Below are 14,911 nucleotides of genomic sequence, written 5' to 3' on the forward strand. Positions count from 1 at the left end.
TTTTACGCATGTATTTAATAATTAAAGTGCCAAATTTTAACTTTACTTTTGGCAGAGCAAAACGTAAAATTTGTTTACACCATAGTAAATTTTTTCAGCACAACTCAACTCAGGGAAAAGTGTTACCGTTTTATACACAGCTAAAATAAGAATATTAGTATAAATTTTCACCACACTTGGGTTTGTTTTGATGTAAACGAACGTACACTTACATATATGTACATATATCAGATATTTACTTATAATACATGTATTAGCGAACAATGAACGTATGTATATATTATTATCTTATTACTGGTAAAAATTTGATTATTTTGTTAAAAGAACTGCCCCCAAAGGCTACGTTGCTTAAGCGAAAGGCACAATATAAATGTGCTGAATTAATATGAAATAAGAACACTGTGATATACTGGTAAACAATCCAACAATTGACTGACGACTACTGTCAAACTCAACGCAACGTTAATATATATGTACATATGTATGTAGTCCTATAAAATATACTCGACCGAGCGAACGCAGAAATATAAAACATTTATGGCGCGCGAACGTTAATGTGCGTACCTCCCGGCTGCGCACAAGCCCAATATGAAATTAGTGCTCGTATCAGTAAATATAAACATGTACATGTATACCCTCGGAGGGTTGGAATAAACGAACAGCACGCAACAGCTGAGCTGCAAGTAAGAGAAATCAACAAAGCCAATGCGGCAATGACTCGTTGTGTACTTGAAATGCTGGACGCAACATCAGCAGTTGAGAATCGAACGAGTTCGGTGATGAACGTGCGCACGGATAAATTTTAGATATTTTGCTGTTTCAACTTTTCAGTTAATCGAAATGTTACGGATATAGTGAAATAATACGCCTGCACATGAAATGTGATATCAGCCGTATCTTGTCAAATGAGTGTTCAAGCTTATCCCAAAAATATTTCAATATATATGCCCAGATCTGATATTCAGTGAAAATGGTCCACTAACATAGTATAGTGGTTGCCATAGATACAAGAAATTGTTTCAATGTTCTGAAATTGAAGTGTGTGATCAATGAACATTTAAAGTTCGCGTTTATTTCTTTAATATATCGGATTGGACGAGAACATAAAAGTAATGTTATTGTTTAAAATTAATAGATTTTTCAAAACCATTGCCGCTTTTTTACGCCCTGCACATTTAGTTTTAGTTGGTAATTTCCATCTGAATTTAAAATTGTTTGAAAATGTTCGCACTCATTAGTCTTAAGGCACGCTCCAATCTACAAGTTCATCTTTTATATTCTGTAAATTCTGCGTTTGCACCTGTATATGCTTTGTTTTGAGACACACTCAAATGCCCTCGTAAATACAATTTAGCATAACTGACTAGCCAGATGCATCCCTTCTCCAAATATATGCTTAATAAATACATACATACATACAAAGCGATTTCATATGAATACACAATATAAATGTACATAATAACCAAATGTATGTATTTCTACAATTAATATGGAAGATCTAATTATTTAAAAGACTTAAAATTATACATTGAATATTGAAAAGTGAAAGTAGGAACAATACTATGTCAGTAAAACACGTTTAGTTAAATGTTGAACTAAAAAAAATTAATTTCCTGAGCAATTAAAACATCCTTAGTAAATTGAAACTGGTTAGAAAAATGTTAGACTTCTTGAATGAAACCATTGTTTTAATGTGTTAATACTGAGTATTAATAATTTATTTTATATTCAAAACTGATCATCAGAAATTTTGTTATATATTTGGGGGTAAATTGTAAATTTTTAGACTTGTTTAAAAAATTGTTGTTGGATTCATACAAAAATGAGCTTACACATTTACAATTCTCAATGCTATGTTTTCGAATTGTTATAACTTATGACTTTATGAGATTTGTGAAAACCCTAATTGTACAAAAAGAAGTACTTTCTTTATGAACAAAAACTAATAGTTTGCTAGGAATGAATTCGATACATTTTGTATGTTTACAACTTGTATCATACTGCTTTATAAGTTATTGTATTGAAAACATATTATCGGCACACTACATGAGTTTTTAGTTTATAAGTATAGAAGAAGTATGATTTTAAATGTGGAATCTTAATGTAAACATATTTATATGCATATATACAACCATTTGTTTGTTATGCATAAATTTATAAATGAAAATGATGAGCTCCATAAATTAATTAAGCAATTATCCATAACTTGTTTCACATGAACTTCCTGAAACATGAGTTTTTAGCAATCATCTTAATTTTAGATGTCCTATAAATGGAAATTCTTCCAACACCGAAAATTAATTAAGCAACTTCCTGTACCTTTTTTTACAAGAGCAACTTTCTGAAACATGATTTTTTACCAATCATCTTAATTTTAGATGTCGAATGAATGGGAAGTCTTGCAACATACTTAATGATATTTATCTCACTATCGACCTAAAGGCAATGAAAATGCACCTGCTGTGGCTTATCAGTAGTATGGGATTATCGCTGTTACGCCTACAGCTCACCCAATGCAATGATATTGAACAGTTGAGGATTGGCATAGCGGGAAACCAAAATGAAAACAGCGTGGGAAATAATGGTCAATTGAATACCAATTCTGGCGTAAATAGGAATGATCTTGCTTTAATAAATACTAATAATAGTATGTTGGGGACAATTTTTAGCGGAGGCGGAACTACAAACAAAGATATAAATACTGATAATAATTTTGGTGAAACAAATACAGGAGTATCTGTTAACTTTGAGACAGGATTAGGCGATCAAGGAAGTAAAAAAGTTGATAGTGACTTTCCGCTAGCAGCAGTACCAGGACTAGGGCACAACACAGATTTTATTTCTACTGGTCAATTTAGAGGACATAAGCAAATCAAACCTTATGGTCAACAATATGGCCACGCATTAGCTGGTTTGACGAATTTGGGAATTATTATACCAAAAAGCAAAGGATCTAACCTTGAGGAATTTGCTCGTAATAGTGGAAGCCGTAAAATGCAAACAAAAGTTGATAGTGAAATCAACTTAATGGACTCAACAAATATAAGTGGAAGTAACGGGGGACAGAATACGTACCTGTAAGTAAAATTGTAATATAAAAACTCAAATTACTTTTATATTAAAAACAAAAAAAAACAAAACAGAACCATACACATCTTCAAATCGATCCCTGTTCGTAAGTTTTGATATACCATAAAATCAAAATTCTTCAATAAGACGGGTTTTTCTACTTTCCTCCGCTTAATTTGCAATATAAAAGTTAAAACTTACACATTCTTACTAAATAAAACATTTTTTTCTACATGGTATACATTAGCATCATGTCGCTACTGAGTATAATAATTTTGTTCACCAATCGGTTACTTGCAACCCCCAAAACCAATCGAGATAGATAGCATACATATGTATGTATATGTAGCTGTATATGTATACATACCTGAATGATTAGGAAAACAAGACGAGTTTAATTCCGAGTGACTGCCACGCCCACAAATGCAGTTTGTATCATCAAAGTATCATTTTTAACTGTGGTGTTAAACTTTGTATAAAGTAGCGTGGCCTCGTCCTCACATAATTTTAATTAACATGGACCACTAGACCTATATCAACCAAATTTGATGAAAAGAAGTCGTATAGCACTGAAAATGGGACTACAGCAATATATCACAATCTCAATTTTCAGACGATGTGAATCTCTTTTCAGTACATACATAAGTATGTGCAACAATGGTGTTACGAATTAATACTTCATAAAATGTCTTTTTCTGTAAGTTATAAGTCGTCGTGGCAAAAATAGATAATATCGGTTCAATAATAAACAAAGCTTTCGTATACCTAATATACGCAAACTGCTGATTGAGTTTTAGAGGATACTAGTCTAAACCCGCAGCTCCGCTCGCTCTCTGTTGTCAAGGATATCATTTATCGTGATAACAATATAATGGAATAGTTAAATTGGCAATCTACATTTTTCAATGACATAGTACATCACTTAAGTACTTAATAACAGTCTCAAATTATGATTCAACCTTTTCTTAATCATTTCACTATAATTCATATATACTACTGTGATCAAATTGAAAGGAATTTTTAAATTATACTTTGCGTGTTTTTCGAATCGGTGAAAGTGAATTCTAAACAGATAAGAGAGATAATGCACCATATCATACTGCATTGGTTATTCGTGATCATTTCGCCACACTTTCAACTAATATCGTGGCGTCACCACCAAATTCGCCTGATTTACCTTCGTATAACTTCTGGCTATTTAGCATTTTCACACGACCCCTCTGAGGACACCGTTTTGACGAGATTGAGGATATAAACGCTGAATCGAAGAAGGATCTGATGGATATCACGACGGAGGATTTTTCCAAGTGCTTTGATGACTGGAAAATTCGTTGGCATAAGTGTATTGTAGCGGGAGGGGATTACTGTGAAGGAGATGAAATGGACAAAATTCACCTTTCAATTTGATCACAGTAGTATGTGTATGTAACAAAAACCACTGTACCCTGCCAGTAGCTGTGTGATTTTATTTTGTTCAAATAATTCTTACATGAATATTGAACACATGCTTATGTTTAGAAAATATAAGTAGTTTATGAATTGTTGTGACTTTTAACATAAAACGATAAAAATTAGTCTAATTTTCCGTGCTGTGGTTCGGGCGTAATGCGCGGACATACCAAAAAGGCGTTTCATTTTTATATATAAGACTTCGGTCTATTTGTACAATATCTTAGCAAAATTAAATTGGATATACTACTGTATAATTCTGTAAATGAGTGTGTGATATTTTAGTGAAATTAAGCAAATTTTTTAAAGGTAATGTGTTTTGCGGTTGAATATGAATGAAATACGCCTAGGCCTTAAATTTAATATCCGTAATATAACGACTTCCGATTATTTGGTTGACTTTTCCCACGCCACCACTGGTCTTAATATAATTTATTGGCATTGAGATGAAAGCATCAACCAGAGAATCGGAAATCAGTATATTAGAGATCTGATTCATATTCTGCGCTAAATCACATTACATTAAAGAAAACTTGTTCACTTAATTTTATTAAAATATTGCACATCTTCACCGACATAAATGAATTAAAGTCAAGTTGAAAGGCCAAATCATTAAATCGGGTATATTGGAGCTAGAAGAAGTTGTGGACTGTTCGGATTGATGTTTATAATGACTCAAGTAACCGCAAAACTCCGTGTTCCTGTATCTTTAGGAATATCACTTGCACACTGACCGATGGCAGAAGGTCTGCTAGAATGACAAAAATCGTTATATATATGTAGTATATAGCAGCTAAGAATATATATACATATATCGATATCGATTATACGCTATAAAGTCAGCCGGAAGTCCGAACATTTTAATGTTATGTATATAAGACATCGATTTTGCCCGTTTACGACAGAAGAACACATTATTATCAGGAAAATATTCTCCCCGAGTTTCAATAATATGTACATATATCTCACCGATAGTTTCAGTACAAATTCAGCTATAAGGAAATTTGAGCTTGTTATGATCCAGTTTTGACAAATTTTTGACTCGAGATGGAAGGTGTGCCAAGGAACTATTTGTGTAAAGCTTTATCCCTATTAATTTGAGTATATAATGTAATATAATAATATAAAGATTATATATGTACCTAATTTGGAATTGGTCGAACAGTTCTTGAGATATACAATTTCACTTAAAGATGGACGGTGCCACGCTCAATGTTCAATTTTGGGACCGGCTCCCAAAAAGCCGTGGCATTTTGCTGCGAAATTTATGTATCTGTCGTCTAATAGTTATCCTCATAACAGAATGACATAGTATACCATACTAGCAGCCCACCCCGGCATCACACGGGTATTAAACAATCATTTCAAAAGTTATAATTTTCTACACACACTCCCACACATACTTTCCAATTTAAAAATTAGTTAAATGAAGGAAATACGAACATTACAGTATACATATTTGTTTGTATATTTATTATTCTTTTAATTTTTGTAAAAAGGCCTTTACTATATATTTTACGTTCTCTGCTCCTGAAAAATAATTTATTGAGTCAGAGCTTCCCTGTAAACGATATTTGATGTTAATTTATTTTGTGGCAGCAATATAAATTGATTACTTAGGATCATCGGAATCCTCGGTATATGAGCTAGTTGACCAGCTGCTGGGCAGATGATAATGTTTGCTACAATTAAATTGTCCTTCAGTTCCATAATAAGCAGCCTCGTTCGGTTGTAAATGCTTGGAGGACTTACGTTCCACGAAAGCATAATTGGAATTCCTTTTTTTAAAGCCAATTCAAGTAGTGGCAGTCCAGAAGGGTTTAATGAATTTAAAAACTCCTAGGGATAATGGTCTGCGTTTCCGACATTAGTTACGGTGTACATATATCGATTTATATTTTTTTTTTCCTGGAACTTTTTGAATAATTAAATCGTTTATTTCGTTGACACTATCATTCCTGGGTGACACTATTGCCCTCGAACACAACCAAAAATTCTCGATCTCTTAAAATTTCAAAACTATGGACTATTTGGCCTAGAGACTCATTCAGACGAAAATTACAATTACTCATTAAATTTGGAGTGGGAAAAATTCCTTCCCCAAGTTTAAGCAGTTGCTGTGGAAAATCACCATCAGTGAAGATGAGCTCACATATTCGTCCGTAAATTTATATTTTCAATCGAAGTCCATAAGGGCAGTATAGGGGTAGTGTATTCCAGGCTGAGGTCGCAGCCGTCAAGGTAGCAGCTGATTTGCTGCTACAGAGTGCATCTGCCTTCAGAAAAGTGACTATTCACTCAGATAGTAGAGCGGCTATATTAGCCTTGAACTCATTCAAAGTGTGTTCAGGGTTGGTCGAAGAATGTCCAACGTCGCTATCTCTAGCAGCTAGAGTTTTTGTGATTAGACTGGTGTGGGTGCCGGGCCATAGCGGAATTGCAGGCAATTGCAAAGCTGATGAGTTAGCAAGGAAAGGTACCCTAGAACCATTATCGGTAGAATGGGAACGGATCGGTGCTCCTATTTCTTCTTGTGGTCTACTACTAGATAGCTAGGCCACGCGGATGCTCGTCCAACGCTGGGCCAGCACCGGCCCTTGTGCGGTTGCAAAAGCGGATAGAACATATTGATTGCTGTTTTATCATCCTCTAGAACGGTTGCAGCAATTCCTGATGAAGCAACTGCTATCACTATCTTCCTGATTGTCTTAATTTAGGAAGTATTAAATTTGCAAGAAAGGTTTTGCCAGTGCCCTGGCGCATCTAAAAATAAATATTGTTTTTGTTATTATTCACACTATAACTCGCGCTTTTCATTGTGTTGCTACTTAGCTAAATGTTAAATAACATTCTCTGTCTAAATTTAACATTCTCTGCTATAAATAAGTAATGATTTTTTTTTTTACTTTACGCTCGTAAGTCGGTTAAAAATGAACATTTTCTGATTTTTTTTTTCAAACCATCCTCATTGGATTACCTTCAAAGTAGTTCAGGTAATTTTTCATATCAAGCAACGGTTTAGTCAGCGCACGGACAAAAACCCAAATTATTATACCCTGAACAGGGGATATTAAGTTTGTCACGAGGTTTGTAACAACCAGAAAGAAGGATCGGAGAGCCTTTAAAGTACATTTATAAATGGTCAGTATGTCGAGCTGAGTCGATTTAGCCATGTCCGTCTGTCTGTCTGTCCGTCTGTCTGTCTGTATATATACGAACTAGTCCTTCAGTTTTTAAGATATCGTTTTGAAATTTTGCAAACGTCATTTCTCTTCAAGAAGCTGCTCATTTGTCGGAACTGCCGATATCGGACTACTATAACATATAGCTGCCATACAAACTGAACGATTTCACAACATATTTTCACGAAATTTGGTATAGATTATTTTCTAAGGCAACATTGTAATCTCCGAAGAAATTGTTCAGATCGGTTAACTATAGCATATAGCTGCCATACAAACTAAATGATCGGAATCAAGTTTTTGTATGGAAAACTTTCACATTTGACAAGATATATTCACGAAATTTGGTATATATTATTTTCTAAGGCAACAATATAATCTCCGAAGAAATTGTTCAGATCGGTTAACTATAGCATATAGCAGCCATACAAACTGAACAATCGGAATCAAGTTCTTGTATGGAAAACTTTCACATTTGACAAGATATATTCATGAATTTTGGTATAGATTATTTTTTAAGGCAACAATGTAATCTCCGAAGAAATTGTTCAGATCGGATTACTATGGAATATAGCTGCCATACAAACTGAATGACCGGAACCAAATTCTTGCATGGGAAGCCTCCTCATTTGACGACATATATGTAGTATCTTCATACAAATTTGGTATGAGCTATTGTTTATAGAAATAATGTAATATCCGAAGAAACTGTTCAGATCGGATTACTATAGCATATAGCTGCAATACAAATTGAATGATCGGAATCAAATGCTTGCATGGGAAGCTTCCTCATTTGACGACATATCTTCACGAAATTTGGTATGAGTTATTGTTTATAGAAATAATGTAATATCGGAAGAAAATGTTCAGATCGGCTCATTATAGCGTATAGCTCCCATACAAACCGAATGATCGGAATCCAGGGCTTGTATGGAAAACTTTCGCATTTGACGTCGCGTCTTCATGAAATTTGGCATGGATTACTGCTTAAGGTAACAATATAATCTCCAAAAAAAATGTTCAGAACGAATTACTATAGCATATAGCTTCCATAAAAACTGAACACATAGTTACTAAAAGAAATGCATCTGTGAAGGGAATATTATTATTATTCGGTGCAGCCGAAGTTAACGTTTTTTCTTGTTTTTATTTAGAAGATTACATAAAAAATACGTAGTAACATACGCTAAGCAACACTAACAATTGGGTAAGCAACTAAATACATTGCGTATATACATAGGTAATGGTTTTCATCTAACATACAGGTATGAATGTTAAACATATTGACGTCAAAAAATCATTGCCGTATTTATCACATTCCTTTTGAAACTGCAAAAAGCATAGATTTTTTCATTTGATTATTGGTGTCCTTTAAGTTTGAAGATCATAACATTTAGTGGAATGATGATTTTTAATTTTTTTTTTGTGTGCCCATGTGAAAAAGATTTATTGTAGTTAAGGATTGTAAGAGGGTTCAGTGAGTTTTCTATTATAAAATAAAAAATACTGGTCGGTTTCTTCAAAGCCTGTTTTAATCACCTTTTTGACTAATTTTAACTTTCAGTGGTATTGTGAAATTAAAAAGATGCGCTCTTTTCACTATTGAAATATAGTAACCTTGCTAGAAGAGCGGTATCGTGTCTGTTTCATATAAATCTTTGAACATTATTTGGTTTGTAGACTCAGTAAAGTTGGTTAATAAAAGTTAACAAGGAGAGTGGCGGTATTGATCACGATTTCTTCATATGCTTTTTCCTTTCTATTGCACTAATATAATTTTTTCATCCCGTAAATACTCTCGCAACATGTTGCTACAGATTAAAATGTGTAGTTTTGTCATTATACACTTGTTTTTAAGACATAACGCTAATTGAAGAGCTATAAAAAAGGCTCCATATTAAAATACAAGTTCAAACTATTAGGTAAAAAATATTGTGGTCAGGGTGGACATTTGTGGACTGGAATTTTTTCAATAATAAATTTAATAAGCACAAACCACTAAAGCTATTTGAACCAAACATGCTGAAATGAATTACATAAAAAATGTAACGGGTTAGGTTAAAACTACCAAAAGCACGGTAACCTAATAAATAATCACATTTAATTTTGCTTCCGACATTGTTCGCAAAGGCGTTTTAGGATTCGGTATCGAAATTTAACAATAGGCATGGTACACTATACCTTTTGATGAAACCCTGTATCTCAAGAACTAATCGCAATTTCAACGGATTTGGGTACATTAATTCTACAATCGTATGTTTTGTTTTGAAAATGGCCGAAATAGGGCAATAACCACGCCATGTATAAAAATGTATTATTTCATAAGAATCTTTTACTTTACAGAGTATAATTCAAGCACCGATTAAGCTAGTGATTATACGCCAAAAAATAGTGAAGATCGGACGATAGCTTTTAAAGTCCTCAGATACAGATCATGTGGGCCTAAGTGCCTGTGGCTGATTTTGTCGAGAAAATATAAGTTAAACTCTGAGCTATTATTATATGAAATGTGCTCTTAAGTCAAAACAGGATAAATTTGGGTCAATACTTCGTTATCACCCATATGCCTTTTATAAAGATTTTCGAACTTTCGAGTGACTTTATATCGCATATTAATTTATAGAGCGGGACAGTACTACCCCTAGCTCTCATATACCTAATAAACGAATTTAAAATTTCCGGCAGATTTTAAAGCGTTATATATCGGTCAAATTTTAAGGTTTTTAGTGAAGCATAATAAAATATTGCATATATTACAGTGTAATTCTGAAAATTCATGATATTGATCCACGGATTACCGCAAATAAACTCCATAACTGATTTTCGTTAATCTACTAAAATTTATGGCGAATATATCGGTTAGTGTGTGATTTTTCATTTTAAATTGTTTGGAAACATTTTCTCGACAAAATTTAGTAATATCATGTGTTAATACTGTGCGCCCAGATCTTTTCTCCGTATAGTAAGTCATATAATGATTTCCATCCGTTTTGACTTTCCATCTGACTTTGAATAGTTTTTGTTGGAAAAAATGTGTGAAATTTTAACGAAATTAAATGGATTTCTTCATTTAATATTAATATTTTGCACAAGCAAATTATCGAAAAATTGTCTACCTTGGAACGCACTCTTGCGTTTGGTTAAATAAATTTAGATACTAAACACTTATTATTAATTCCAATGTGTTGTAGCTATACAACTAAATCTCCGACCTATAATAACGTAATGGTAGTAACGGATTTATCGAAGAATCATCTACCTTGAAACATACTCTTGAGTTCTATCACAGCATGATTAAACACATGTTCCAATTTAATGGCTATTTATTTACTTTTATTTCTAATTCCAACAATTTAACGCTTTAGGTAAGCTGGCTTTAATGTCCCGGCATTTGGCAACCCTATTGTTGCAATCTTTATCGTAAAGTTTGACATTTTTGATGTTACACATACTCAGAACCTTTTAACATACGAGCGTTATTTGTGGAATTTTGATTGTAGAGAATAGGTTCAAACACACGTAAAAGTGTATACTTGTAGATCTTAATGGAGAAATTTTTGAAAAACAATGAAGCAATTTTCCCTGATTAATATTTGTTTTTTTTCTCTAATCCCGAAATATAAAAAGCAAGCTGCGTATACTTATAAGCCAACTACTTCTTACTTATACCTCAATTTCTCTTTACATGGCAGCACAATCCGGCAGCCCTCATATAGTAGATCTTTAACAAAACTTCGCCACTCGAACATTTTGGCAAATACGAATATCGCTATTTAATTCATTCCGGCAATTTCTCGTTAATTCGATTTCTATATATAGAAATTAATAAGGTACCAAGTAGAAGCTAACGAAATACCAAATTTGACCTAAACTAATCAAGATACATTTAGAGATATACAAGTATATTATAGATCAATATAAACGATCAGGACGACTGGGAAATCTGGGAGACTTTCCGTTAGTTCGTCTGTCTGTGAATGCGGTAACTTGAATAAAATAGGGATTTTAATTTTGCAGATGGGGTCTGTAGCACTACTGCCACGCCCACGAACGTCAATAAACGGATACCTAGATCAAGTAATATTATTGAGCAATAAAACCGTTAACTTGACATTAAATTGAGATATAAAACTGCAATTTGATGTTAACTTGTCATAAAATTAAGACATAAAACTGATAGTTGGTTACAAATTTTTCAAAAGTGGGAATGGCCTCGTGCCTTAACTGGTTTAAAGTACACATCTTCCAACACTGTGAAAATGTGTAAATCCAGATATTTACCCCGCACTCTTTGCATATTACGGTTATATTGCGTTAAAGTACGATAATTCACCTACTAAATGCGCGACATTTAATTTAATACAATTGCACACCCAATATGGTAAGGAAGGTTTTCTTAAGGTCAAGTGTAATTGGACAATGGGCACTGACCACCAATTTGCTCTCATACGGGAGAAAATGGGAAATGAATGATGAATTAGCGAAATCGGATGTAAACCACGCCTACCTCCCATAGAATAAAGTTTAATTTCCATCAGATACACTTTACAGTGTGTAAATCAAAGTAGAGTGCTCAAGTTATTCCATTTTACGTCCAAAAATTGTCGAATTTGGAATAAAACTTTTTAAGAATTCAGACACCAAATATGGGGACAGCAGTGCATATGGCTGATTCTTACCGAACATATCGGTCAACCTGGATCAGTATGGAACTCGTGGATAATATTTTGTGATGATAAAATGTGCTTGTACTAAAGATGGGTAAAAAAGGGTAATTACATCCCTTAGCCACAAAATACCTTGCATTCATATTTTTATACTCTCGCAACAATGTTGCTAAGGAGAGTATTATAGTTTTGTTCACATAACGGTTGTTTGTAAGTCCTAAAACTAAAAGAGTCAGATATAGGGTTATATATACCAAAGTGATCAGGGTGACGAGTAGAGTCGAAATCCGGATGTCTGTCTGTCCGTCTGTCCGTCCGTCCGTCCGTCCGTCCGTCCGTGCAAGCTGTAACTTGAGTAAAAATTGAGATATCATGATGAAACTTGGTACACGTATTCCTTGGCTCCATAAGAAGGTCAAGTTCGAAGATGGGCAAAATCGGCCCACTGCCACGCCTACAAAATGGCGGAAACCGAAAACCTATAAAGTGTCATAACTAAGCCATAAATAAAGATATTACAGTGAAATTTGGCACAAAGGATCGCATTTGGGAGGGGCATATTTGGACGTATTTTTTTGGAAAAGTGGGCGTGGCCCCGCCCCCTACTAAGTTTTTTGTACGTATCTCGGAAACTACTATAGCTATGTCAACCAAACTCTATAAAGTCGTTTTTTTCAGGCATTTCCATATACAGTTCAAAAATGGAAGAAATCGGATAATAACCACGCCCACCTCCCATACAAAGGTTATGTTGAAAATCACTAAAAGTGCGTTAACGTACTAACAAAAAACGTCAGAAACACTAAATTTTACGGAAGAAATTGCAGAAGGAAGCTGCACCCAGGCTTTTTTTAAAAATTGAAAATGGGCGTGGCCTCGCCCACTTATGGACCAAAAACCATATCTCAGGAACTACTAGACCGATTTCAATGAAATTCGGTATATAATATTTTCTTAACACCTTGATGACATGTACGAAATATAGGTGAAATCGGTTCACAACCACGCCTTCTTCCAATATAACGCTATTTTGAATTCCATCTGTTGCCTTCTCTGTTTAATATATAGTACATTAGGAACCAATTATGACAGCGGAATAAAACTTTACAAAAATACGGTATTTGAAAAATATGTAAATGACGTATAATGAAATCTCGATTATCACTTTATCATGCGAGAGTATAAAATGTTCGGTGACACCTGAACTTAGCCCTTCCTTACTTGTTCGAACTTCGTTTTGAGTTTTAAGAGTATCTATCGGTCAATATGTAAGATATCTTAATGAAATTCTGTATACAAGTACATACAAAGGGTTTCAAACATGGGCTTGGCTTTCTTCATTATATTAGTTACTGGTCAATCTGTGAGGCATCTTAATGCAATTTAGAGAGCATTTCTTTCTGGTAATGATATGTCGTAATACCAACAGTAGATAAAATCGAGTCAATATATTCTCTAGTCCCTATATACTTACCTAATATAAGCAAATAAAAATATAGGAATTTCAAAATTCCGGTTGTCAATATTTAAGATATCTTATCAAAATTAAATGGAATATGTAATGTAGGATATACTTACTAATCAATGAAATTAAGGGAATAATTTTTCTTTAAACTAATGTGGTTTAGCGCTGAATCTCTTTCGTTTATCTTGAATTCTTAAGAAAAATTTTTAGTATAAGTTTCTACAACACCTGAAAGTAATGTATTTCCTCACCATTGAGCTTTGTAAATTGCGATGTAGTACTATATACATTATTCACCACTAAAAAGAATTTTGCAATGCGGCGGAAAGAAATCTCAATTTAAAACCTCGGCTACCTTATTGCACGTTATCACTATGTTCTAACTTTATTCGTGTTATCAAGCTTTATGTATTCAAATTTGTACACTATTGAGAAAAATGTTGTAATTTTATTTATCCTCATATTTTAATATATTTAGTTCTTTTCTTTTTACTTATTTTTTTTCTTGGAATGGCTGACTGTCTAAATATCATGCAATATTATTATTATTTTATATCGTGGAAGGAATGTATTCGTTGACTCTTTGATCTCTGCAATTTGTTGCATCAATTACACTGACAAGAACTTAAACAAAACGAACTAAAAGTACACAAATGTGTAGTATATACGCCCTTACTCCTTTTCTGACTCAAGCGCAATATATGAAAGTTTACATTCACAAAACTATTTCCTAAAAATATCTCATTGCTACGTCTTTAGACTTCATGTTGTTCACCTATAACAGATTCAGAAATAAAAAGAGTTCAAGATGTATAAAACGAGTGCATATGTTTTAGACGGATGTGGGTACGCACATAAACATACCTACCTAAATAAAATATAAATGTGCATATGCGTCTTTAATATGGTTTCACGAGGCAATAAAGGAGTTCTAAAGAATCATGTTAAAAAACACATGAATAAACAATATCATGAAACTTGTTTATAAGCAACGAATTAACGGTTAAAATTTAATTAAATTACTGTAGTAATTTTACATTAAAAGATAAGAATTATCGTTGCTGAAAACTTTTCTTGAG

At 33.4% G+C, this 14,911-nt stretch overlaps 1 protein-coding gene across 2 annotated transcripts in view; it reads left to right on the forward strand.

Annotated features, from left to right (window-relative positions):
* Positions 1 to 745: 745 nt before the first annotated feature.
* LOC126765230 (protein Wnt-4) overlaps positions 746 to 14,911 on the forward strand; it is a 351,256-nt gene continuing 337,090 nt past the window's right edge. For both annotated transcript variants that reach the window (XM_050482901.1, XM_050482900.1), the window contains exons 1-2: positions 746 to 1,109; positions 2,379 to 3,077. In XM_050482901.1, the coding sequence (XP_050338858.1) occupies positions 2,386 to 3,077 (692 nt within the window). In that variant the 5' untranslated portion in view covers positions 746 to 1,109; positions 2,379 to 2,385. The remainder of the gene's footprint in view (positions 1,110 to 2,378; positions 3,078 to 14,911) is intronic.

The sequence above is a fragment of the Bactrocera neohumeralis genome, unplaced genomic scaffold (genome assembly GCF_024586455.1).
Source record: "Bactrocera neohumeralis isolate Rockhampton unplaced genomic scaffold, APGP_CSIRO_Bneo_wtdbg2-racon-allhic-juicebox.fasta_v2 cluster10, whole genome shotgun sequence".
Classification (NCBI taxonomy): Eukaryota; Metazoa; Arthropoda; class Insecta; order Diptera; family Tephritidae; genus Bactrocera; species Bactrocera neohumeralis.